The sequence below is a fragment of the Hypanus sabinus genome, chromosome 28, assembly GCF_030144855.1.
Source record: "Hypanus sabinus isolate sHypSab1 chromosome 28, sHypSab1.hap1, whole genome shotgun sequence".
In the NCBI taxonomy this organism is placed as follows: Eukaryota; Metazoa; Chordata; class Chondrichthyes; order Myliobatiformes; family Dasyatidae; genus Hypanus; species Hypanus sabinus.
This window is the reverse complement of record NC_082733.1, coordinates 45,452,594-45,480,025: the sequence shown is the minus strand read 5'-3', so window position 1 is coordinate 45,480,025 and position 27,432 is coordinate 45,452,594. Positions and strand designations below refer to the sequence as shown.

General features: G+C 42.3%; 1 protein-coding gene across 5 annotated transcripts in view; it reads right to left on the bottom strand.

Moving 5' to 3' along the window:
* Positions 1-7,462: 7,462 nt before the first annotated feature.
* The window catches only part of trpm7 (transient receptor potential cation channel, subfamily M, member 7), a 171,989-nt gene continuing 152,019 nt past the window's right edge, over positions 7,463-27,432 (bottom strand). For 3 of the 5 annotated variants that reach the window (XM_059953134.1, XM_059953137.1, XM_059953136.1), the window contains 10 exons: positions 24,710-24,735; positions 23,680-23,733; positions 23,432-23,482; positions 23,274-23,339; positions 21,376-21,659; positions 19,091-19,173; positions 17,974-18,179; positions 16,147-16,198; positions 14,761-14,867; positions 7,463-8,651 (listed from right to left, as the gene is read on the bottom strand). In XM_059953134.1, coding sequence (XP_059809117.1) covers positions 8,530-8,651; positions 14,761-14,867; positions 16,147-16,198; positions 17,974-18,179; positions 19,091-19,173; positions 21,376-21,659; positions 23,274-23,339; positions 23,432-23,482; positions 23,680-23,733; positions 24,710-24,735 — 1,051 coding nt within the window. In that variant the 3' untranslated portion in view covers positions 7,463-8,529. The other 2 variants (XM_059953135.1, XM_059953138.1) reach the window with 2 other exon arrangements.

The following is a 27,432-nucleotide window of genomic DNA, read 5'->3' as shown; positions in this document are numbered from 1 at the left end:
CAACTTTCCTAGTAACCTCTTCAAAAAATTCAATAAGATTTGTCAAACATGATCTTCCACGCACAAATCCATGTTGTCTGTTCCTAATCAGACCCCGTCTATCCAGATAATTATATATACCATCTCTAAGAATACTTTCAATTAATTTACTCACCACTTACATCAAACTTACAGGCTGATTATGGCTAGGTTTACTCTTAGAACCCTTTTTAAACAATGGAACCACATATGCAATACGCCAATCCTCTGGCACCATCCCCATCTCTAATGACATTTGAAATATTTCTGTCAGAGCCCCTGCTATTTCTACACTAACTTCCCTCATGGTCCTAGGGAAAACCCTGTCAGGACTCGGAGATTTATCCACTTTTATATTCTTTAAAAGCACCAGTACTTCCTTTTCTTTAATCATCATAGTTTCCATAACTACCCTACTTGTTTCCCTTACCTTACACAATTCAATATCCTTCTCCTTAGTGAATACAGAAGAAAAGAAATTGTTCAAAATCTCTCCCATCTCTTTTGGCTCCGCACATAGCTGTCCACTCTGATTCTCTAAGGGACCAATTTTATCCCTCACTATCCTCTTGCTATTAATATAACTGTAGAAACCCTTTGGATTTATTTTCACCTTACTTGCCAAAGCAACCTCATATCTTCTTTTAGCTTTTCTAATTTCTTTTTTAAGATTCTTTTTACATCCTTTATATTCCTCAAGCACCTCATTTACTCCATGCTGCCTATATTTATTGTAGATCTCTCTCTTTTTCTGAACCAAGTTTCCAATATCCCTTGAAAACCATGGCTCTCTCAAACTTTTAACCTTTCAACCTAACAGGAACATAAAGATTTTGTACCCTCAAAATATCACCTTTAAATGACCTCCATTTCTCTATTACATCTTTCCCATAAAACTAATTGTCCCAATCCACTCCTTCTAAATCCTTTCACATCTCCTCAAAGTTAGCCTTTCTCCAATCAAAAATCTCAACCTTGGGTCCAGACCTGTCCTTCTCCATAATTATTTTGAAACTAATGCTATTGTGATCACTGGATCCGAAGTGCTTCCCAACACATACCTCTGTCACTTAACCTATCTCATTCCCTAACAGAAGATCCAACACTGCCCCTTCTCTAGTTGGTACCTCTATGTATTGCTGCAAAAAACTATCCTGCACACAGTTTACATACTCTAAACCATCCAGCCCTTTTACAGAATGGGCTTCCCAGTCTATGTGTGGAAAATTAAAATCTCCCACAATCACCACCTTGTGTTTACTACAAATATCTGCTATCTCCCTACAAATTTGCTCCTCCAATTCTTGCTGACCATTAGGTGGTCTATAATACACCCCAATAAGTGTTACTACACTTTTCCCATTCCTCAATTCCACCCAAATAGTCTCCCTAGAAAAGCCCTCTAATCTATCCTGCCAAAGCTCCGCTGTAATATTTTCTCCGACAAGCAATGCTACACCTCCCCCTTTTGCCCCTCTGATTCTATCACACCTGAAGCAATGAAATCCAGGAATATTTAGTTGCCAATCACACCCCTCCTGCAACCATGTTTCACTAGTAGCTACAACATCCTATTTCCAGGTGTCAGTCTATGCTCTAAGCTCATCCACCTTTCTTACAATGCTCCTAGCATTAAAATAGATGCATTTAAGAAACTCTCCACCTCTTACTTTCTGTTTATCCCTAACGGTGCAAACAACTTTATCTTTTTCTTCCTTCTCCCCTACATCTTCGGTCTGAGCATTCCCCTTCTCTGTCACCCACCTATCCTCCCTTGCACACTGTCTATTAACTTTTTCTATTTGTGAACTAACCTCCTCTCTCCTAGTCTCTTCAATTTGAGTCCCAACCCCCCCCCCCCCCAACCATTCTAGTTTAACGTCTCCCCGCCAGTATATTGGTTCCCCCTAGGATTCAAGTGCAGGTCACACCTGCCCCATAAGAGGTCTCTATGATCCAGAAACTTGAATCCCTGCCCCCTGCTCCAATTCCTCAGCCACGCATTTATCCTCCACCTCATTCCATTCCTACTCTCACTTACGCATGGCACAGGCAGTAATCCCGAGATTACTACCTTTGCAGTCCTTCTTCTCAATTCCCTTCCTATCTCCCTATATTCTCCCTTAAGGACCTCTTCCCTTTTCCTGCCTATGTCATTGGTACCTATATGTACCACGACCTCTGGCTCCTCACCCTCCCACTTCAGGATATCTTGGATGTGATCAGAAACATCCTGGACCCTGGCACCAGGGAAGCAAACTACTATCCGGGTCTCCTGACTGCGTCCACAGAATCGCCTCTCTTAACTCTGATGAGAAGAAAAAAATCAAACTGGCTCCCGCTGTTCTCCTGCTCCGATTCTCAGCCTTCCTTCTCCAAATTCCAAACACACTCATTGTCACTTGGTCCTTATTGACCCTTCTCACCCAACAATTGACTTAGACACAGCATGATAACAGGTCCTTGAGACCTAACTACACCCCATGAGGCTAATCAACTAACTAACCCACACATCTCTGAAGTGTGGGTGGCAACCCATGCGCTCACAGGGAAAACGTACAAACTCCTTAGAGTGCCAGGAATTGAACCTGGGTTGCTGCTGCTGTAACAGGGTTATGCTTACCTCTAGGCTACTATAGCATCCTCTAATAGGAGTAACTTCACAAGGAGGACTTTAATGGTAGAGGGCAATGACTTCTCATCAGTCTCTGGGCATCAAGGACTGTAGGAACCCCAGATCCTGTTCCAGACCCTTATCACACCTGGACCAACCTCACTACTACTACCAACAGCAGATTGACAGTTTCAGTTCCACTCTTGGCAGTTTCACACTCACCAACACTGATACTGCTTCTTATTTCTGGGTTTACTGAAGACTTGGGATATCATGCTGAAGTTGTACAAGACGTTGGTGAGGCTTTTTGGTCACCTACCTACAGGGAAGACGTAAAAAAGTTGAGGGGAATAGAGTAGAAAAGCAAGTAGATAATGCTTAAGCTTTTTAAGACACTAGTCAGGCGGTACTTGAAGTATTGTCAACAGTTTTGGGCCCCATATCTCAGACAAACTCTTCTCCCTCCTGCCATCTGGGAAAAGACACTGAAATATTCAGGCTCTCACGACCAGACTATGTAACAGTTTCTTCCCCCAACCTATCAGACTCCTCAATACCCAGAGCCTGGACTGACACCAACCTACTGCCCTCTACTGTGCCTATTGTCTTATTACTTATTGTAATGCCTGCACTGTTTTGTGCACTTTATGCAGTCCTATATGTAGGTCTGTAGTCTAGTGTAGTTTTTGTGTTGTTTTACATAGTTCAGTGCAATTTCAGTGTATTGTTTCATGTAACACCATGGTCCTGAAAAACGTTGTCTTGATTTTACTGTGTACTCTACCAGCAGTTATGGTCGAAATGACAATAAAAAGTGACTTGACTTGGAAGGTATTAGTATGAATAGAGCATGGGTTGATTGGCAGGAGACAGAGTGGGAATGAAGTGACTATTGGTAGGTGGAGTGGCAAGTAGATTTGAAGAAGCAGGGTGGCTAGGAAGGATTTTAACAGGTTTGGAGTATGGGCAAAGAAGTGGCAGATGGAAAACAGTGTCAGGAAGTGTATGGTCATGTACTATGGTAGAAGAAATAAAAGGATTTATTTTTTTCTAAACAGTCAAAATATTCAAAAATCTGAACTGGAAAGGGATTTGGGAGTCCAGGTGCAGGATTCCCAAAAGGTGAACTTGAAAGTTGAATCAGTGGTGTGGAAGGCAAATGCGATGTTACCATTCATTTCAAGAGAGCTAGAATATAAAAGCAAGAATGTAATGTTGAGGCTTTATAAAGCACTGGTGAGGTCTCACTTGGGGTTCTTGTGAGCAGTTTTGGGCCCCTTATGTAAGAAAGGGTGTGTTGACATTGGAGAGTGTTCAACGGAGATGCACAAAAATGATTCCAGGAATGAAGGGTTTATCAGATTAGGAATTAAATGGGCCTGGGCATGTATTCACTGGAGTTTAGGTTTCAATAGATTCCTCTCATACCCCCCATTCTTCCTATTGAACGTTGAAAGACCTATATAGAGTGGGTGTGGAGAGGATAAGCATCCAATGTTATGGTAGAAGGCTGGAGAATGTGGTTGAGGGGAATTAATTAGCCATGATCAAATGATGGAGCAGACTCAGTGGGCTGAATGGTCTAATTCTGCTCCTCTGTCATATGGCCATAGCAGAGGGAGATCTTGTTAGTCATGGAAAAATACAGCACTCAGGAATGGTCCTTCAGCCCATATAGTCCATGCTCTACCATTTAAACTGCCTACTCCCTTCGACCTGCACTGGGACTCCATACTCCTTCCATCCATGTATCTATCCAACCTTCTCTGACATGTTGAAATTGAGCCTGCACAAACTACTTGTGCTGGCAGCTCATTCCACACTCACAACTCTGAGTGAAGAAGTTCCCCTCATGTTCTCTTTAAACTTCTCGCCTTTCACCCTTAACCCAAGACCTCCAGTTATAGTCTAACCCAACCTCAGTGGAAAAAGCCAGCTTGCCTTTACCTGATCTACATCCTTCATAATTTTGTATACCTGTATCAACTCTCCCCTATTCCAAGGAATAAAGACCTAACCTTATCAATCTTCCCATAAAACTCAAGTCCTCCAGACCAAGCAGCATCCTTGTAAATTTTCTCTGTACTTTCTCAACATAATCTTTCAGCCACGTCATACACGTCAATCTGTAAATGCTACAAATTCATCTACCTTATTCCATATACTGCACACATTCAAATACACCTCCAGTACTGTATTCACTTTTCAAATCTGTACACCATTTACATTGCAACTCATCCTGTTGACTGAGATTTTGTCCTATCATCAGCCTCTCCTGTTAGCAGATGTTTGTAAATCAGCTACCTCATCCTCAGACAACACACACAAAATGCTGGTGGAACACAGTAGGCCAGGCAGCATCAATAAGGAGAAGCACTGTCGACATTTCTGGCCGAGACCCTTCGTCAGGAGTGCTTCTCCTTATAGATGCTGCCTGTGTGTTCCCTCAGCATTTTGTGTGTTGTTTGAATTTACAGCATCTGCAGATTTCCTTGTTTGACCTCATCCTCAGCACGATCACTCCAGTTCCCATCTCCCTGCCACATTAGTTTAAACCCTCATGAACAGCTCTAGCAAATCTGTCTGTAAGGATATTGGTCCCCCTCATGTTCAGTTGTAACATATCTCTGATACCCTCCCCAGAAAAGATCCCAATGATCCATAAATCTGAAACTCTGCCCCTTGAACCAATTTGTCAGCCTTGCATTTATCTGCCAAACCATCCTAATTTTGCTGGTGAGTTGCACAGGTAGCGATCCAGAAATTACCGAGTTCTTTTCAGCTTTCTACCTAGATCCCCCAAATCTCTCTTCAGAACCTCACATCTTTCATACCTACGTGATTCATGCCAATATATACCAAGACTTCTGGCTATCACCTTCCCTTTTTAGGATGCTATGGACTCAATGTGAGATATCCCTGATCTTGACACCTGGGAGGCAATGTACCAGAGGAGATTTACAAGGATGTTGCCTGGATTGGGGAGCATGCCTTATGAGAATAGGTTGAGTGAACTCAGCCTTTTCTTCTTGGAGCGAAGGAGGATGAGAGGTGACCTGATAGGTGTACAAGATGATGAGAGGCATTGATCGTGTGGTTAGTCAGAGGCTTTTTCCCAGGGCTGAAATGGCTAACACAAGTGGACACAGGTTTAGGGTGCTGGGGAGTAGGGACAGAGGAGATACCAGGGATAAGTTTTTTTACTCAGAGAGTGGTGGGTGTGTGGAATGGGCTGCCAGCAATGGTGGTGAAGACAGATACAATAGGGTCTTTTAAGAGGCTTTTAGGTAAGTGACATGGAGCTTAGTAAAATGAAGGCTATAGGTAAGCCTAGTAATTTCAAAGGTAGGGACATGTTCAGCACAACTTTGTGGGCTGAAGGGCCGGTATTGTACTGTAGGTTTTCTATGTTTCTATTTAGATGCCTCCATCTCATCTGTTCCCCTAACAACAGAATCTTTGATAACCACTGCAATCCTCTTCACCTCTCTGCTCTTTTGAGCTACTGCACCAGACTCAGTGCCCGAGACCTGGTCACTATGGCTCCTGCCAGTAGGTCATCCCCCCCAACAGTATCCAAAGTGGTATATTGAGGGAAATGGTCACAGGGGTACTCTGCACTGGCTGCCTACTTCTCTTCCTTCTCCCGGCAGTCACCCAGATACCTGCCTCCTGCAACCTAGGGGTGACCATTTCCTTGTAGCTTCCTTCTATCACCTCCACGTTCTCCTGATGAGCTACAGGTCATTGAATTGCAGCTCTAGTTCAACACATTCTCTTGAGAAGCTGCAGTTTGGTGCAGATGTGGTTATCCAGGAGACTGGAGGTCTCCCAGAATTCCCAATTTCACACACAGAACAAAACACTGCCCTGGAGCCATTCTCACTGCACTACTATGCCCTAACAGTCGAGGATTGAATAAATAAGAAAAAGGGGAACTTACTGGATACCTACCTTGCCCAAGTCTGATGAACCAAAGCTACTCCAAACACTGGCCCACTCACACAATGGCTGCTCTGCTTGCGTGTGTGTTATTTTTATTCATCCTTTGTTAGGAATCCCACTCAGTGATTGGTAACAGTTCAACTCTGCAAAACTGCCGCGAAGTTCTATGGCGAGATTGAAACTGCTTTCCAAACAACATACACAAAATGCTGGAAGAACTCATCAGGTCAGGAAGCATCTATGGAAAAATGTACAGTTGATGTTTCAGGCAGAAACTGGAGGGAAAAAAAAGAGATTTAAAAAGTGAAGAGAGAGAAACACAAGGTGATAGATGAAACTGGGAGGGGAGGGATGAAGTAAAGAGCTGCGAAGTTGATTGGTGAAAGGGATACAGGGCTGGAGAAGGGCGAGTCTGATAGGCGAGGACAGAAGGCCATGGAAGAAAGAAGAGGCAAGGAGGGAGGCAACAGACGGGCAAGATGATAAGGTGAGATGGGGACTGGTTGGGGGGGGGGGGGGCATTACCAGAAATTTGAGAAATCTATGTTCATGCCATCAGCTTGAAGGCTCCACCCAAAGAAGCTTCACCTATCACCTTGTGTTTCTCTCTCCCCTACCCCCACCTTTTAAATCTACTTCTCAGCTTTTTTCTCCAGTCTTGCCGAAGGGTTTTTGCCAGAAACGTCGACTGAAACCTTTTCCATAGATGCTGCTTGGCCTGCTGAGTTCCCCCAGCATTTTGTGTATATTGCTTGGATTTCCAGCATCTGCACGTTTTCTCTTGCTTGAAACTGGTGACTCTGGATCAATAACCAGGTTGCTGGCATCTGAGCCAATACAGATCTGGAAGCAGACTTTCCATTAGAGATTGCAGGGTACCAGGACAAGACTTCAAAAAAATCTTTTATTAGATTAAATGATGTACAAAATTTCTGCAGCAATGATCCCATTAGTTCTTTGCTTTTACTGTTCAACCTCTGTAAAACCACTGTTGTGTTCGTGCCTTACATACAGTATCTATAAGATACATCTATTAGATTAAAAATTATACAGCTCTTCATATAAACACCCTTGTTTAAAAATGACAATAGTACCTCTTTGTAACATAGAAAAGATGCCACAATGCTACCACTTACATAAATATTTTACGGTAGATATGTGGCTTCATCGTGCTGACAATTCAACCAATTCAGGTCTCATTATTTGCATAAGATAGATTGCATTCTGCCCATTACCATATGTACAACGATTTCAATACTTCCTTTTAAATTCAATCTGCATGTACCACAAATTCTAGCATTACACCAAGGCATCTATACACCTGAAATTCATTAAAATCAGACTACCAGAACATTCTTTTACCTGTGCTGACTAAACAATTCTTGCATTGTGTTAGTGTAGTTGATAGACTCATTAAAACCTGACAGATTTTGTCAGACTAAATTTGACTTCACATTTTAGAGGATTTCTCTTCTAGGTAATTTGTAGTTTAAATATTATTTGCATCTTGGTACAGTTAAGCTTGTACCAATTTAAATGGCTTTATTTAATAAATTGATTTAAATGGTTAAAACGTGAAGATTTAAAACTGGACGTTTAGCTTTGTTTAAAATCTTTACACCAATTCTGCTTGTTTCCAACGTAGATTGCTCTGTAGAGAATTGCATTTCCTGCTAATAGATCATTTCAGTTCATTAACAGCACTGTTGCTTGCTCTAATGTGATATTTCACAACAATAAAATAGCCAGTTACATTTCGAGGGCACTGACACTGCATCTGGTGAGATTTTGGAAAGTCCCACCATTCTTTACCCTTTGCTTGTTTCAACAAATGATTGGATTTAGGAAGCCTTTTGCATAAACTCTGCCATTCCTCTGACTGAGTGGCAAAGACGACTTCAGGCAATCTCAAGTTTCTGCCGTGGAGAGATAGTCTCTGTACCATTCTGTGGCTAAATCATTAAATGTATCGAGTTCTGTATATCTTTGGTACCGCTGCCGGCCTGGATTGCAACTTCCACATCATCTTGAGACAGAGCCACTTTGTCTGGGGTATAATCATTCCGTTTGATATCTAAATAGAGAGAACAAGATGGTACATGTTAAGTGCAGCACCAAGAATTACCCAAACAAAGCACATCCTATTACTACCACCCGGGAGAAAGACTGAGCAGCCAGTTTACCCTACTCTCTGCTCAGGGAGATTTACCAAAAGGCAGACTAACTCAGTATTTCAGTGGTATGTATTGAAGTCTATCTGCCAACAGATTCTTAGAGTGAAGGGGAATTCCTCATACATGAAGCTCAATGGTCTGTCACACCTCACATTACAATTCTATCCTAGTGTTTGATATATCAGACATCCTAAACCCCACGAGGTGCCTGAAAACATCGGAACTCAGAGGTTATGGAGGCATCATTCCCATCCTTAAAGCTCATAAAATACCTGAAGATGCCAAAAACCAGAAATAAAAACTAAATGTGTTGGAAGATCTCAACAGGGCAAGTGTGTTTCAGGTCTGAGACTCAGAGCTTCTCCATCCCCAGCCTAGCTCCCCACCCTGACTCCAACAATTCCTGCAGAATGACTCACTAATGTCTGAAATTCTCAAATTATCTGTTGGAGATAGGACCTCACTCTACAAATGTCCAGGACATTAGTAAGATCACACAGAGTGCTCTGTGGACTTCTGGTCACTACACTAAAGTGATGTCATTAGGCAAAGAGGGTACAGAAAGATGTTATAAATACTGGAGGGTTTGAGTTACAAAAGACTGGACAGGTCAGAACTGTTTTTGCTGGAGTTAAGGCTGCTGAGGGGTGACCTTACAGATGTGTATTAGATCACAGGGGATTTAGATAAGATCAAAATCAGATTTATTATCACTGACATGCTGTCACATTTGCTGTTTTGCAAGAAATAAAAATTACTACAAGCCAGTGAGATAGTGTCAGTCTCTCCCACAGGGTAGCGGAGATCATAGGTTAAAGGTGAACAGAGAAAAGATCTAAAGGGAACCTGAAGGGTATGTATTTCTGCAAACAGGACATGGGACAAGCTATCACAATGTTTGGAGGCTACACAGATACAAGGTACAACGGTATGACTGTCTCAATATCACTCAGTGGCAGACTGGCATATGATCCTCAAATCTGTTTTAGTAACCCCATCCATACCCACACTCATACCAGCTCTGACCAAACTAGACAGGGAGAAGGATGGACCATAGAGGCTTCGCATTGTGGTGTTATAGACAATAGACAATAGGTGCAGAAGTAGACCATTCGGCCCCTCGAGTCTGCACCGCCATTCTGAGATCATGGCTGATCATTCACTATCAATACCCAGTCCCTGCCTTGTCCCCATATCCCTTGATTCCCCTATCCATCAGATATCTATCTAGCTCCTTCTTGAAAGCATCCAGAGAATTGGCCTCCACCGTCTTCCGAGGCAGTGCAGTCCACACCTCCACAACTCTCTGGGAGAAGAAGCTCTTCCTCAACTCTGTTTTAAATAACTGACCTCTTATTCTCAATCCATGCCCTCTGGTACTGGACTCTCCCAACATCTGGAACATATTTCCTGCCTCAATCCTATCAAATCCTTTAATTATCTTAAAGGTTTCAATCAGATCCCCTCTCAATCTCCTCAATTCCAGTGTGTACAAGCCCAATCTCTCCAATCTCTCTGCGTAAGACAGCCCTGCCATCCCAGGAATCAACCTAGTGAATCTACGCTGCACTTCCTCAATTGCCAGAATGTCTTTCCTTAAACCTGGAGACCAAAACTGTACACAATATTCCAGGTGTGGTCTCACCAGGGCCCTGTACAAATGCAAAAGGACATCCTTGCTCTTGTACTCAATTCCCCTTGTAACAAAGGCCAACATTCCATTTGCCCTTTTCACTGCCTGTTGCACTTGCTCATTCACCTTCATTGACTGGTGAACTAGGACTCCTAGGTCTCTTTGCATTTCTCCCTTACCTAACTCGACACCGTTCAGACAATACTCTGCCCTCTTGTTCCTGCTTCCAAAGTGGATAACTTCACATTTATTCACATTGAATGACATCTGCCAAGTATCTGCCCACTCACCCAGCCTATCCAAGTCTCCCCGTATTCTCCTAACGTCCTCTTCGCATGTCACACTGCCACCCAGTTTAGTATCGTCAGCAAACTTGCTGATATAGTTTTCAATGCCCTCATCTAAATCGTAAAGAGCTGTGGTCCCAATACAGAGCCCTGTGGTACCCCACTAGTCACCTCCAGCCAGTCCGAGAAACACCCATTCACTGCTACCCTTTGCTTTCTATCTGCCAACCAGTTTTCTAACCATGTTGAAACCCTGCCCCCAATGCCATGAGCTCTGATTTTACTCACCAATCTCCTATGTGGCACCTTATCGAATGCCTTCTGAAAATCTAGGTACACAACATCCACTGGCTTACCCTCGTCTAACATCCTTGTTACACCCTCAAAAAATTCCAACAGATTAGTCAAGCATGATTTGCCCTTGGTAAATCCATGCTGGCTCGGCCTAATCCTATTTCTGCCATCTAGATGTGCCACTATTTCGTCCTTAATAATGGACTCAAGCATCTTCCCCACGACTGACGTTAGGCTAACAGGGCGATAGTTCTCCGTTTTCTCCTTCCCTCCCTTCTTGAAAAGTGGGACAACATTAGCCACTCTCCAATCTTCAGGAACTGATCCTGAATCTAAGGAACATTGGAAAATGATTACCAATGCATCCGCAATTTTCTGAGCCACCTCTTTTAGAACCCTCGGAGGCATACCATCTGGACCCGGGGATTTATTAGCTTTCAGTCCTACCAGTCTACTCATCACAGTTTCTTTCCTAATGTCAATCTGTCTCAATTCCTCTGATATCTTATGACCCTGGCCCATCCATACATCTGGGAGATTGCTTGTGAAGACAGATCTAAAGTATGCATTAAATTCTGTTGCCATTTCCCTGTTTCCCATAACAATTTCTCCCAATTCATTCTTCAAGGGGCCAACATTGTTCTTAACTATCTTCTTTCTCTTCACATAGCTAAAAAAGCTTTTGCTATCCCCTTTTATATTCCTGGCTAGATTGAGCTCATACCTGATTTTTTCTCTCCGTATTGCTTTTTTAGTTAAGATCTGCTGTTCCTTAAAGCTTTCCCAATCATCTGTATTCCCACTCATCTTAGCCCTGTCATACTTCTTTTTCTTTAATGCTATACAATCTCTGACTTCCTTTGTCAACCACTGTGGCCCCTTCCCCCTCTTTGAATCCTTCCTTCTCATTGGAATGAACTGCATTTGCATCTTTTGTATTATGCCCAAGAATATCTGCCACTGCTGATCCACTGTCTTTCCTGCCAGGGCATCCGCCCATTTAACTTTGGCCAGCTCATCCCTCATGGCACCGTAGTCTCCTTTATTTAATTGCAACACTGACACCTCTGATCTGCCCCTATCCCTCTCAAATTGTAGATAAAAACTTATCATGTTATGATCACTACTTCCTAATGGCTCCTTTACTTCAAGATCACTTATCAATTCCTGTTCATTACACATCACCAAGTCCAAAATAGCCTCTTTCCTGGTTGGCTCAAGCACAAGCTGTTCCAAAAATACATCCCTTAGACACTCCACAAACTCCCTATCCTGGGGTCCAGCACCTACCTGATTCTCCCAGTTCACCTGCATGTTGAAATCTCCCATAATGACTGCATTACCTTTAGCACATGCCAATGTTAACTCCCTAATCAACTTGTACCCAATATCCACGCTACTGTTTGGGCCCTGTACACAACACCCATTAGGGTCTTTTTACCCTTACTGTTCCTCAGCTCAATCCACACAGACTCTACTTCCCCTGTTCCCAAGTCACCTCTTGCTAAGGACTGAATCTCATTCCTCACCAACAGGGCCACCCCACCCCCTCTTCCCATATTTCTGTCTCTACGATAGCACGTATACCCTGGTACACTCAATTCCCAGGCCTGATCCCCTTGCAGCCATGTCTCCGTTATCCCAACAATATCGTAGTTCCCCATTTTCATCTGAGCTTCAAGCTCATCTGTCTTATTTCTGACACTACGCGCATTCAAGTATAGAATTCTTAGCCCATTCCTCCTCTCTTTGCTTAAAACACTGTCTACTGTACCTAACCCAGCTCCTTGAACTTCCATCGGGCTAATTGCACCCTGAATTTTGATGACCTTCTCAAGATCAAACAAACCTTCTACACATTTAACCCCATGCTCCTTCTGACCAACCCTCTGGATCTGGATCCCTGCCCCCTGCACATCTAGTTTAAACCCCCCCGAGCAGCACTGGCAAACACTCCTGCAAGAATGTTAGTACCCCTCCGGTTCAGATGTAGACCGTACCTTCGAAACAGATCCCAATGTCCCTGGAACAAAGACCAATTATCCAAAAACCTGAACCCTTCCTTCCTGCACCATGCTCTCAGCCTCGTATTAATGTGCATAATCATTCTATTCTTCGCCTCACGCGCACGTGGCACAGGTAGCAATCCTGAGATTGTCACCCTGGAGGTCCTGCCTTTCAGCTTCACTCCTAACTCCCTGAACTCTCTAAGCAGGACCCCCTCACTCACCTTACCTACATCATTGGTCCCTACATGGACCACTACATCTGGGTTCATGCCCTCACTCTCAAGAATAGCCTGCACCCGATCTGAGATGTCCCGGACCCTGGCACCAGGGAGGCAACATACCATCTGAGACTCCCGATCTGCCCCACAAAATCTCCTATCTGCCCCCCTAACTATAGAGTCCCCTAAAACTATCGCTCTCTTCTCTTCCCTCCTCCCCTTTCTAGTTGAGGGTTCAACCTCTGTGCCAGAGGCAGGACCACTACAACTCATTCCTGGTAGGTCATCCCCATCAACAGTATCCAGTACGGTATACTTATTGTTAATGGGAATGGCCGCAGGGGTGCTCTGCTCTCTCTGCCTGCTCCCCCTGCCTCTCTGGACCGTCACCCATCTGCCTACTTCTTGGTTTTTTGGTGTGACTACCTCCTGATAACTCCTATCTATCTCTGCCTCCACCTCCCGAATGATCCGTAGTTCATCCAGCTCCTGCTCCAACTCCCTAACTCGGTCTGATAGGAGCTGCAGCTGGACGCACCTTTTGCAGGTGTGGTCATCAGGGACAACTGTGTTGACGCTGACCTCCCACGTACTGCATACGGAGCACACCACTGCTCTGACTGTCTCCCCCATACCTGAACTGGATTAATAGAATAAGTCTAAAAAGCACCTAGCGACCTTACCTTCTTCCCCTCAGCGAGCAATCACACAAGCTTACCGAATTCCCTTACGCCGAAGCCCACTTAGCCAAAGCCCAGGACTCTGCTTCCACGGACTCCGCTGCCCGCTCTGAAAAGAAGTCCTGCCTTTTAAAGTGTGCGCTCGACGCTGACGTCACTCGCGCCTGCGCAGTTCCCCCTCCTCCACAGGTATTGACCAGGTAGGCTTAAATCCTATCTACACGGTCGAATTCTCTGAGCTCCCAGCTGAATCACAAGCTGTAACTTGCTCCCGATTCAAATGACCAATTCAAATGTTATGGACAGTTACTGGAAGGATTCAAACAGGCAGGTGTTGGGAGGAAGCAGGAATGACCCAGAACAGTGAAAAGCTGGAGGTGTGCGCATCGTTAATGAAAACTGAGCATAAAATAGGGTTTGGGAATAAATTGAACAGAGTTAAGGGGGTAGAGGTTATTAAATGATCTTTCTCTTTGAATGTAGCATGGACTTGGTTGGTGGACCATAAGAAGCACTGTTCATGAGGCCAGCAAGGTCCCTACAGGAGAGGGAAAGAGTGGGGAAAAGCAAGATAACCCTGCAAGAAAAACATTTGGGTATTTTGACTAAGTTTCTGTGTCAGATCGAGTTATCTTCACTTGGTTAAAACTGTATACCACTGAATGGCTTTCATCACAAGTGAACTGAAGCAACAGGCCATCCAGTTTGACATTCAAACTCAGTCCTTCAATTTGTTAAATCAGTCAAAACCCAGAGGTTTCAGCTCGCCCACAGTAACACAAGCTCAAGGTCCATGATGCAAAGATCCACAGACTGATGATAGACCATGGACTGAAGTCACCAACATCAGGGGAGCAAAGAGCAAGGAAAGCAATGAAAAAATCTTACCAGGAAGTTTTAGTCTCCCACAGCAAGAATTACAATGGTGTTTTGATCGAAAATTTTTAACTGCATCTTCTCCTAAATTGGCAGGTCCAAATACCATGTCATGTGACCTGGAAGAAATACAAGTTTGGACACAGCAGTGTTTGAGGATCTATCACAGGATGCAGCTAATATTGCTGAATGATAGCCTGTCTTCAGCCTCACCTCCTCTCCAAACCATGATCTCTTATCAAATGGCACAATCTCCCTCTTTCTCCTTGCTGTGCACCCTATGACAAGATACACCTAGATCCATGGAATACTGTAGTATGAAATAGAGAATGGAGCTACAAAGATAGATGGAGGAACTATTCTGACATTTGAATCTATCAATCTGGCAACCACCTGACATTAGGAGCCAAGCTGTTCAGATGTGAAGTTCAGTGGCTGAGATTTGAAATTCCAATTGAGGGTCTATCAGTTGTTAACCTATTAAATGCTCCCAATGGCATGAGCCTCAAATAGCCTCTGACAACCAAGTCAAAGTCCTGGCCTTCAAAGGTGCCTTAGATACTAAGCTTGGTAGAACCGTTTCTACTGACAGGAGAAGGGGCAAAGGTGGGTTACTGGCACCTTAAAACCAGTCACTTTGGGCAGATAGGGCTCGTCAGTTATGGTTGGCAGCTCATATAGAAGGAAAACTCTGATCTCAAATCTCTGCTGCCTTGTGGCCGTACCCATTACGAGGGAAAGCTTTGGGAGTAAACCCTGATAAAAACCCAGTTGTGGAGTCCCTAAGGCAGTCCTACATTGAGTTTGATGCTGACTGGCAACTCCTATGAAGCTGCTGGTGCCAAACTGTATTGGTCTGCCATTCCTCTGGATTCATCTGCATGGAGAGGGGGTGCCTGCTACACGGGCAATGACTTACTCTCCATATTGTCTTGCCCTGGCTTGCCTATCACGTAAAGAGCTAGGACACAATGTTCCATGGTTGACTCTGATCAATGGAGGGCTTCAGGAAGGGAAGTATGCTGAATGACTGGTTAATGGAGCGGGATCACATATCAGTCACAACATAGTGAATGTCGAAACAGTGTGGAAGAGGTAAATTTTTGTTTCTTAGTATCTCTGCAATTACAGTAAATCTCTTCTGCAGCCTCTAAGCCCCACTCTCCCAACAACCACACAAAAAAACCAAACAAATTGTGTCAGACTGCAATAAGGAAGAACAGGTGAAAATATGAATATAAAAAACAAAGAGTCTGCAGTCCAATCCATAAGTCAGAGAACCTTCTTGCTAAGAATTAGAAAAAGCTAAGGCAGTGTTAAAGATAGTTGGTGTAGACATTCTGCATTGCAAAGTTCTCACCGAGGAAGGAGGCACATCACATTCAAACTAATACTTACTGTTTCTCCTCAGACTTTATTACTGAAGGATCAGTTAGGTTCTCCCCAACACCTACAAAAGGAAATGTAAAAAGATACATAAATATAAAGTCCCTGCAAATGCAGGCACTACTCAGCAACTCAGGCAGTATCTGCTGAGAGAAACTGAGTTTATGTTTCATATCCAACACCCTTTCATCGGATGAGAAGGCACAGGAAATACAAGAACTATTTATATTTCCACAGACTTGCCCACTGGCTTTAGGTTACCAGCATTTCCTGCTTTTCCATCACACCTCCAAACCAGAGCAAGACCGTACTGATGAAAGAACACAAGATGCAGATACCGGAAATCCAGGGCAACACACTCATACACACAAAATGCTGGAAAAACTCAGCAGGTCAAGCAGCACCTATAGAAAGGAATAAACAGTCAACTTTTTGGGCCAAGTCCCTTCGTTAGGACAGGAAAGGGGAAGGGGCCAGAATAAAAGAGTGGGAAAGAAAGGAGATCTAGCTAGCTGATGGGTGAAGCCAGATGGCCGGGAAATGTAAAGCAGTGTTGGATCTCAGTGGGCAATGAAGTTTTAGGTAAGTTACTGTACCAATGTAGTGCACGTGTCACTAGATCAATACATCAGTGTTGAACTCTGGGTAACACATACAAAATGCCACAGGAACTCAGCAGGTCAGGCAAATTCTATGGAAAGAAACACAGTCAATGTTTCAGACAGAACCATTTATCAGCACTAGAAAGGAAGGGAGAAGATGCACACCCCTGCTTTAGGGAGTACAGATCCTAGGATGTGGAGCAACAACTTGCTGTATGAACACAGCGGGTAGAGTACCATCCTTGATTTGGGGGGGAGGGGGTAGAGGAATTACTGTTGTTCTGCAGGCAAAATGCTGGTGCTCACATTCACCCTGCTGCAGTTTATGGTTCTGACATGTGTCTATCATCACTGCGACTAGAAGGGCACTTTGGATGTTGTAACATGCTGTTCTTCCTGCTTTCATCTAGAGCTGTCCTTGGTATTCATTCAGCTGCTCCTCCTCACCAAAGTACATTCCCCCTATGCATCAGCAAAGGTTTTTGTGATTTGTCCACATCACTGTAGCTCCCTTTGTACATAATTTAACAACTTGGTTCCAATATTTACAGCAATCATCTACTTGTCAATATTCAGACAACTAAACTAGTACACTGTGTTCTAATTATTTACTGAACTTTACTTTTCTGTGCCCAAAGGTGAACCCTAATAAAGGACTACAGGTGCCAGGACTATGAAAGAGGGCAGAAGTGCTGTAAACACTGATGTGGGGCAGCTTCTGAGAGAAATTTTGGATATTAAGGAACCCAAGGGATATTGGACTGGTGTAGGAAAATGACAGAGTGAGGATCAGCCATGAGTAATTCTCCTGCCTCTACTCAATGTAGAGTGCACGCGAGAGAGCACCAGTGTTCCTTCAGATTCTGCCTAAGCAGCATACCTTGCATTATACACAAGAGGCCATTCAATCTATTGTCCATGCTATCTCCCACCACAGCAATCAATCCCATGCTCACTGCTCTTAATTCCCTGCATCTTGACTCCCAATGACGCAACACAGAAACAGGCCATTCAGAACTGCAAGGGACGGGGTCGACAGCACATAAGAGGTTTCTCGACAGGCACGTGACTATGCAAGGAATGTTGGAGTCCAGACCATATGCAGGCAAATAGAGCATTTAAATTGGCATCATAGTTGGAATGGACACAGTGGGCAGAAGGGCCTGTTCTGGGGAGATTCTCTTCTCTATTCCACTAAAATCTTCACTCTAACAAAGGAAAGCCAGCATGTACTCACCCTGCAAGTCCAGAACCAATAGTTCACCTCTAGTATATTCATAAGTCCAGTGACTAAAGGCAAGCATGGTCTCCTCCAGCATGTTGTTTGGACGGATCTCATCACCACTGTTGTGATTAAATTTGCGGAACTCACCACTCATACATTCTTCAATCGCAAACCACTGGCTTGCTGAATGACAATACAGAAGGAACACTTCCAGGAACCTGAGGTTAAATCAGACTTTAATTCAGCAATATCGTTGGAACTAACCAAAAAATTATTAGTGTTCTGGTAAAGATGATCAAACATACCATCATCCTTAAGCTCCTGGAAGCATTTTGTTAATGTAAAGGTGATGCTTAAACACACACTACAGTTATTTCAAAAGTTTGAACTAGAAGAATCCCAACTTTCTAAATAGGAGCAGCTTTCTTTCAAAAGCAAATTGATAGCTTTTTTAAGAACCAAAATGAAGGGATACAGGTGTTTCTGCATCCAAGAACAGCCTCAATGGCCAGCAGCGTAGCCACAAGGACTGAATGGCTTTTTAATAATTCCATTCCTTACTGTGAACAAAATCTCTGGTATTGTTTCCATCCTGAAGCATAAAAAGTAAACTAATCTTCTAAATGACACTGGGATGGGTAAAGCTGGTGAGTGCTTGCAAGGATACCACTTCTGTTGGTAAACCACATTAGAAACTACCTGTTAGGCTGCCAACAGCGCTGTTCCTCAGTAACAAAGTTAGATGGCGATTCCATGTTCATGACAACTGTGCACAGCCTACAGTGTTTTATTCAGCATAACAATAAGCTCAAAGTTCTTCAAAACAAAATCAATGCAGTGATATTGCACAAGGATACAGGTAGTGAGGGACTGGAAATGCAGAGAGTGTTGTAAAATCATTCTGCTGTATCCTTCTGTACATATTACTAATGGCTCCAGACTGTGGGAACAGTTACATCAACATGCTGCTCTCCCAGCAATACTGAGACACAGCAGACTTTACAAACTTCTTTATCATTAGAAGTTTGGAGAATGGAATTTTTAACAAGTTGGAAAAAACTTTGTAAAGATGTACTTTATTTATGTTATTTTTTTAAAAAAAGAGTAGAGACTGTAGATTGTGACTGACCTTGGAGAGTAGGGAATGGTCTTTGGTTTCATTTGGTTGAAGGCAAAAGCGAGTTTCTGTGCAGCTCTCTGCTGTTGGATCTCCTAGAAACAAGAGACTGGTGGTAAAGCTTACAGGAAGATCTGTCAGGCACCATCTGAAATAAACAGTAATGTGCAAAAGTCTCTCATATCTATACAATTATCCTAAGACTTTTGCATAGTACTGTATTTGTCAACAGAGTGGAATGTCAGTTTGAGAGCAAACAGTGTTGGGAATGGGGAGGGTGAAGCACTGTGGGAGGGGTGCGAGACAGTGGCAGAGTGTGCCAGGGCTGGAGATGGGGGTGGGAAGAGAGAGACGGGTGGCCCCGAGACACTAGGCAAGGTCAGTTGATTCAAAACAATTGGTTTATTGATTATTACAGAATGTCTTTCTCGTGCTTCCCACTCCCTCCCCCTCCTTTTTCCTAACCATGATTCCCCACTCCTAGTCCCGTTCCCACTCCACAACAGAGACCCATATCAGAATGAAGTTTATCACAACTTAAAGTCATTAATTTTTTTGCGGCAGCAGTACAGTGCAATACATAAAATTACTACAGTACTGTGCAGCTATTCAGAACAGCTTCTTCCCCTCTGCCATTTGATTCCTAAACAGACATTGAAACTTTGGACACTACCTCACTTTTTTAAAATATACGCTATTTGTTTTTTGCACATTTAAAAAAATCTATTCAATATACATAATTGATTTACTTGTTTACTGTTTTATTTTATTTTTCTCTCTCTCTGCTAAATATTGTATGTATTGAACTGCTGCTGCTGAGATAACAAATTTCACGTCACATGCCAGTGATAATAAATCTGATTCGGATTCTGAAGTCTCAGGCACCCTAACTATATAAGTGGTAGCACTGCATGATATCACCAACAGGGGCCAGTCAGAGGCATAATGTGTTTTACTATGCAGAACTCCCATTAGGAAATATTCTACAAGCATAGAGCAATCCAGTTTCATCGAATACTAACACAAATAAGCCACATCCACTAACGAAACCTGAATGGATGATTTTTTGTTATTTGTGACATAATCACTGGCTGAGCAATTCCCATCTACTGGTACAAAATATCCAGAAAACTGGATTTTAGGAATGAGCAGAGCAACTTCAGCTTCTAGAAAAAGACTATCAAAATATTATGTAACTAGTAAGCCTAATGAGTTTTATGTTATTTAGGGATACAGACCCTTCCGGCTGAATGAGCCAGTGTCACCTAATTGCACCCATGTGACTAACCTGTATGGTTTCTGGGATGTGGGAGGTAACCGGAACACCCGGAGGTATATGAAAATATATACCTTTTAAATCATCTTGGTGAGCTTTCTTTGAGGATCTATGGACATCCTTCCATTCCTCACTGCCTTACAGTACTTTCCCAGTTTCAAACGTTTAATCCTGTTGAGCCTCCACATTGCAAAAAACTGTCAGCTCACCTGTCCGGACTGATCCATGTGGCACTTCTCTGTTCAAAACAGCAGGCCAACTACATCAATATTTGTATTATCTATCACTAGTGTTGTCCCATTAACTGACACTTGCAACAATGACCAAATACTGAGCCCCATGGGATGCTATGGTCACAAATCATCTAGTAACCCAGGGTTCTGAATGGTAGTGAGGGAGGTGTTGGGAGCAGCTGTAACAGTCCTCCCAGGTAAGACAACATTTCACCTGTGAGTCTGTTGGGCTCATACACTGTGTGCAGTGCTCCCAGTGTGGCCTCCTGTATAATGGTGAGACCCAATGTAGACTGGGAGACTGCTTTGAGCACATACGCTCTGTCTGCCAGAGAAAGCGGGATCTCCCAGTGGCCACCCATAATTCCACCTCACATTCTCATTGTGGTATGTCCATCCTTGGCCTCCTCTACTGTTGTGATGAGGCCACACTCAGGTTAGAACAACATCACCTTATATTCTGTCTGGCTAGTCACCAACCTGATGGCATGAACACTGATTTCTCAAACTTCTAGTAATGCCACACCCACCATCCCCCCACCATTCCCATTTCCCTCTCTCACCTGCCCATTGCCTCCCTGGGGGGCTCCTCCCCCACTTTTTCTTTCTTCCATGGCCTTCTGTCCTCTCCTATCAGATTCCCCCCTTCTCCAGCCCTGCATCTCTTTCACCACTCAACTTCCCAGATCTTTACTTCAGCCTTCCCCTCCAGGTCTCACCTATCACCTTGTGTGTCAGTAACCCTCCCTTCCTTACTAAGCCAGTGCAGTCTAAGTATGAGCACGTACCTTCAAGCACAGATGTAGTACAGTATCTTCCTTGTAGATCCTCTTCCATGTGTTTATTACTTCAGGAAGAAAAGATTTCACAATATACAGCTGACCTGGTTTCAGAACATCAAACTCAGACCAGGTACACTCCACTTTCAAAGCTCGTCTCAATCCTCCTCCCATTTCTTCTTTACTTAAGAACTCAATCTTGGCACATCGGCCCTGTTGTGACCAGGAGGACATACTGTTGTTCAGACTGGCTGGTGAGCTCTCTTCAAGCCGATATATTGTCACAGGTTCACCTTCAACACAAAAGAGAAGCCAATCATATCAAAACAAGCACTCTAAATTAGTAATGTTCCAACTACCATTACTATAAGCACTATACATCATTATTCTGTTTCTAAACTGGAAGTAGAACCAACTCAAACCACTCTTTCCTCACTCCACAGATGCTGCCTGACCCACTACCTATTTTCAGTGATTTGTTTCAGATTTCCAACAACTGACCAGAATCAGAGCACAGAAACATCTTTGCTCGTTCCTGTATTTCTTGACACCTTTCAAATCTTGTAACTGTATGTTCTTCTATCAGCTCCACAGGTAGCAATCACCTGTATTAAAAACTTACCCTCACATTTCCTTTAAGTTCCTCTCTCATCTTAAACTTGTGTATAGGTGTATAAGATGAGAGGCACTGATCATCTAGATAGCCAGAGGCTTTTTCCCAGGGTTGAAATGGCTAACACGAGAGGGCACAGTTTTAAGGTGCTTGGAAGTAGGTACAAGGGGGATGCCAGAGGCAAGTTTTTCCACACAGAGTGGTGGGTGTATGGAATGCACTGCCAACGAAGGTGGTAGAGGTGGATACAATAGGATCTTTTAAGAGACTCTTAGATAGGTACATGGAGCTTGGAAAAATAAACGGCTATGCAGTAGGGAAATTCCAGGCACTTTCTAGAGTGGGTTACATGGTCAGCACCACTGTGGGCCGAAGGGCCTGTAATGTGCTGTAGATTTCTGTTTCTATCTTTCTATACCTTCAGATGCCTCTACCCTGGGAAGAAAGGCTAATGATCTAACCTATGTTGCTCATAATTTTTATTACCCTCTTAAATAATCTCAGCCTCCGATGTTCCAGTCAGAGTAAGCCTAGCTCAAGTAATTTCTCTGTTCCAGGCAACATCTTCATAGAGCTGTGGATATGATACCAAGGTGTTTATTTGAGGCAGAGACAAGGCTTTGGATTATACAATAATCCTTTTCACTGTATGTTTCAATGTAACAAACCAAAACACAAAGGGTTTTAGGTAGGCGAGAGAAGCCAGATTTCTCACCGACTGCATGTACTAACCACTGGGAAAGGACAGGAAAAAGGAGAGTTGTGACAAGAGGGCGGACAAAAATCTTCCCAATGGACAAATGGCTTACAACAACAGGCTAGTATTGTAATTTTGAGATTCATATAGTTGGCCATCTGATTACTAATCTAATTAGTTCAGCACAACACTGTGGACTAAAGGGCCTGTTCCTGTGCTGTTCTGTTATGTTCTTCACACTGGAACTGCAACTTGACCACAGGCAACAAGGAAACTGAAAAATGGAGGAAAAATAATAACCAATGGAAAGATGCAGTACATGTGCAGATATTGAAACCAGCTAGGCATGGGAACAGAAATGAGAGTTGTTGATTGATGTTAAGATTCTGTGATGTGCATTACTCTATAATTCAATCACAGTCACTGAACAGGAGAGATTTGTTGTTGCATACTTAACTTCATATGTTCCAAGTTTGTGGTCATCTGACCAAACGAAACACCATTCCTCCGGACGACAGCACATAAAACAACAATAGACTGTGCGTCAACAAGAATGGATGTTTAAATATTAGAAGAAATGGCATAAATTTAACTCACCCCTGTTTGGAAGAGGAGTAAAAGGAATGCTCTGAGAAAGTCGCATCAAATTATTCCTCTCAACTGCTGTGGGAAAGATGCAGAGCCCTCATCATCAGTCAATCCCAAACAGTGGTTGAAGTAAATATTAGAGCAATTTAACATTTAGTAATACTAACCTGAATAGAAGTAATTTACATCCAGTGCAGGCTTAAAAGGAGAACCAATCACTAAGAGTCAAAGGAGAGAAAAAGAGATTTAATAATTTAAAAGTTAAATGTAAAAGGATTCATGTAAAAGTACTGAAGGTTTTCTACTATAAAACTATCTAGTCTTCTCTGAAATCTAACCTCTCATAAACTGTTATTTTCATTGCTAAAAAGAGCAATTTAAAGAATAAAAATCTGAAGCTTTCAATACACCTCACCTCCCATTTTCCTTTGCCTTATGTGAGATGGATGAGCATTGTAAAAGTGTTGTGCTGAAAAAGATGGAGATCAAGATCTTTAAAACATCCAGTGGGCTAAACTATTAAAAAAAAAAGCAAGACGCATTTAGAACATTTTGAAATGCTAAACAGCATTACAGTCAGTCACTTCACAAAACTACACCTTTAACACACTTCAGTTATATTTTTGGATGACTACTATATTACACTCCAGACACTTAGGAGGCCGGTGTTAAATCAATTACAGCCATGACCATCTTTAACAGGACTGCAACAACCTTGGAGCAATAGCCGGAGAGTTGCTATAAAATTGACAATTTCTAGCAGTACAAGCATGGTCTAACATCAGATACAAATTTTAAAAACAGGAAAGATGGTCAAGTTGCTCAATACTCGCAATATTCAGTGTTAAATTTAAATGTTAAATACACTATGCACATAGAGCACAGTTCACTTATATAAATTGCTTGGGCACAAAATTATCACTACGATGTGGTTTGGTAGTAATTTCTTTGTTGGGAAATTAGTTAAGTAGAAAGTAAGCCATGGCATTATGTAAAGCTAATGAAGGAAAAGGATTTGTGTTCACTGAGAAAGAAATCTGATTATCTTTCAGCCAAGCAAATTTAAAAAGTAACAAAAAAGGGAAGAACTTATTAATAAATGTTTGTTGGAATTAGATTCCATAATGACATATCAGATTTTGATCATTGGCACAAGGGACTTTCTCTTTAAGCACTAATTAAAGCTCCCTACAGGCAAAACATCTGCCTGTTTAGCACACATTAGAACATAGTGCACAAATGCAAAGTAGATTGAAACAAGACTACAGCATAAATGAGCCTTTTGCAGAATCACAAAGCTGACATCTACAGCCCTTTCAAAGTATTCAAGCCCACTCCAACAAAAGTTCTGGTTTAAAATGTTCAAATACTTCTTTAAAAACAAATTATTTCAGTAAAACTATATATTATTGATATTCAACATGTTACACGAAATTCAGTCTTACCAGTTAAGGCATCCTCACCAGCAGCCCTGAAATGCAGAAGTAATCAACTTATTTGACCAAAAAGATTTAAAATTAAAATAAACTACCTAAACGACAAATAAATGATTTAAACAGGTAGAAAGCATATTAGCAAGTTTTGATAATTTTGTGACATTTAATAAACTCCACCAGTTGCACATGAATGATTTTTACATCAGATACTGTTCAACACAGACAACAAGAACATTTCTTCAGATGAATTTATTGCTTACACAGTAACAACTGGCATCTGCTATTAACTAAAACAAATGCTTTACATTTTTAATGTAGAAAAGTGTGTTTTATCTGAATACAACAGAGTTTGAAGGCTATTAATATTGATAGATCAATGTAGATCTAATATATCCATTAAAAACAAATGACTGCAGAATACTGTGCTCAATCATGATCTTACTTCCAATTACATTTTCCTATGTTCTTCTGAAACAGGTCAATGCAACACAGACAGAGAACATTCCCTTCATGCTTGTTGCTCATGTAATTTCAAGAAACCCATTGCCCCCCCCCACTCCCCAAACCACTACCTCTCCTGTAACTCATTTACTCTAGGTGCACTTTCACCAACCAGCCTATTTTTGGGATGTGGGTGGGAACCAATGTAGTCAAAGTGAGAAGGTACACAAAACCAGGAGATGAAAAAGCCCAATATGTTGAAAGTAAAACCTCTTTCAGGTGACCCATGTTCATCTGTTACCAGCTGAACAGCACACATCATGTCAATGATGTATTTTAATCAAGTGTCCATGCTACAAACATTAGTGCTATAACTAAAAGAAGCATTAGTGACAGCAGCAAAAGTGTACTCAGAATGTTAATCAGTAGCTGTATTCAAGCAATAACATTGCATATAGAAAGGAACAAGGTGTACCAACTTCCAGAAGGCATTCTACAGAGAACTCAAGTACTTGGTTTGGCAGATAAACAAAGATCTCATGCTTCAACCTGAACCACAGGAGAGTTATTTCTAGTGTCAGGACTGATTTTTCTTCCTCATTCAGCAATGATCTGAAACAAATTGTATGCTCATTGTCGTATCAGTTTGTCTAAGTCAGAGTGCAAATTTAATGCAGTTTCCCCTTTACTGCAAATGAACTTTACAATATAAAATTTTTTAAAAAGCAGGCAACGCTGGAGACACTCAGCAGACGAGAAAGGAAAAAAAAAATTCCCAAGTGAAATAAATTTTGTCATAAGTACAGAGATGGCACAGTACTTAGCAGTTAGTGCAGCACTTTAGAGCAATGAGCTACAATATCAGGATTTGATTCCGGCCACTGTCCGTAAGGAATTTGTATGTTCTTTCATAATCATGTGGGGTTTCTCTAGATGTTCTGGTTTCCTCCCACATTCCAAAGACATAAGGGTTGGGGTTAGTAAGTTGTGGGCATGCTATGGCAGTGCTGGAAGCATGGCGTTACTTGCAGGCTGCTCAGTACAATCCTTGCTGATTTGACGCAAATGACAGATTTCACTGTATATACATCGAATAAAGCTAATATTTACTGCATGTATACACACACACACATTTAGATCACTCTGGAGATCTCACTTTGACACAAGTGTCTTTTTCTGCTGATCAGTGTCAAAAAAGCCAAATCCACTGTGAATGAATGTTGGCAAAACAATAAAACATGAAAACTTTGGAGGGGTGGTGGTTTGAATACTTTATATAAGCACTATAGATACACAAACACACACAACCCAAATAACTTGGGGTAGTATGGTAGTGTAGCAGTTAGCATAATACTCTTGTATTACCAGCCACCTGTGTTTAATTCTGCTGTTTCCCCCCACACTCCAAAGACATACAGGTTAGTAGGTTAACTGGTCACATGGGTGTAAGTAGGTAGCACTGGTTCATTGTGTTGGAAGGGCCTGTTACCATGCTGTATCGCTAAATAATAACTGCAATGCCCGAGGAACCCAGCAGGTTAGGCAGCAGATCAGTCCCAGAAGCTCTTGTGTCTATTCTTTTTTATATACTAGCTTTCAGGTTCCGAGAGTCACGATTTATTGCCCTTAGTAGATTACGGTCCAAGCTGTTTTATTGTGTTTCTCCTTGTGACTTTAGCTTATTTTGCACTTGCATATATAGTATGTTTGTAGAACCATCTTTTTGTCTGTAGACTGTCAGTAACTTGTAGTAATTTTGGTTCAGTATTTCTGTAATTCCTTTGTCTGTGAGGTTTTGTATCTGGGACCAGTCCCACCAGTTTTGCAGAATGAAGAGGTATGTACACACACTCCTTTGTCACAGTTAGTTCTTTGTTACATCTGTCTTGTTTGCTGGTATGGGGCGACTTTGTCTGACCTGTACTACAATGAATATCTAATAAAACACATGAATTTAAAAATTTGTGCCTTCTGGACAACATCTCTAGATCTCACACCGCTGAGAAGATGGCACTCAGCTAACGAACAACTGCAGGCCTAGAAGGTGTGCCCAGTGTAACTGCTGAGAATGGTCTGAGATTTAGACCCAGAGATGATAAAGTCATAATAGTGCCCGGGTTTTAAAAAAAGTACAGGTTGTGGTGTGTCTACCCTGGCTATCCTAGACTGTCCTGCTGGGAGAATTGCCTTACATTTTATAAGTCATAGAACACTACAGCACAGAAACAGGCTGTTCAACCCATCTAGTCCACACTTAACTACTAATCAGCCTAGTCCCACCAACCCACAAC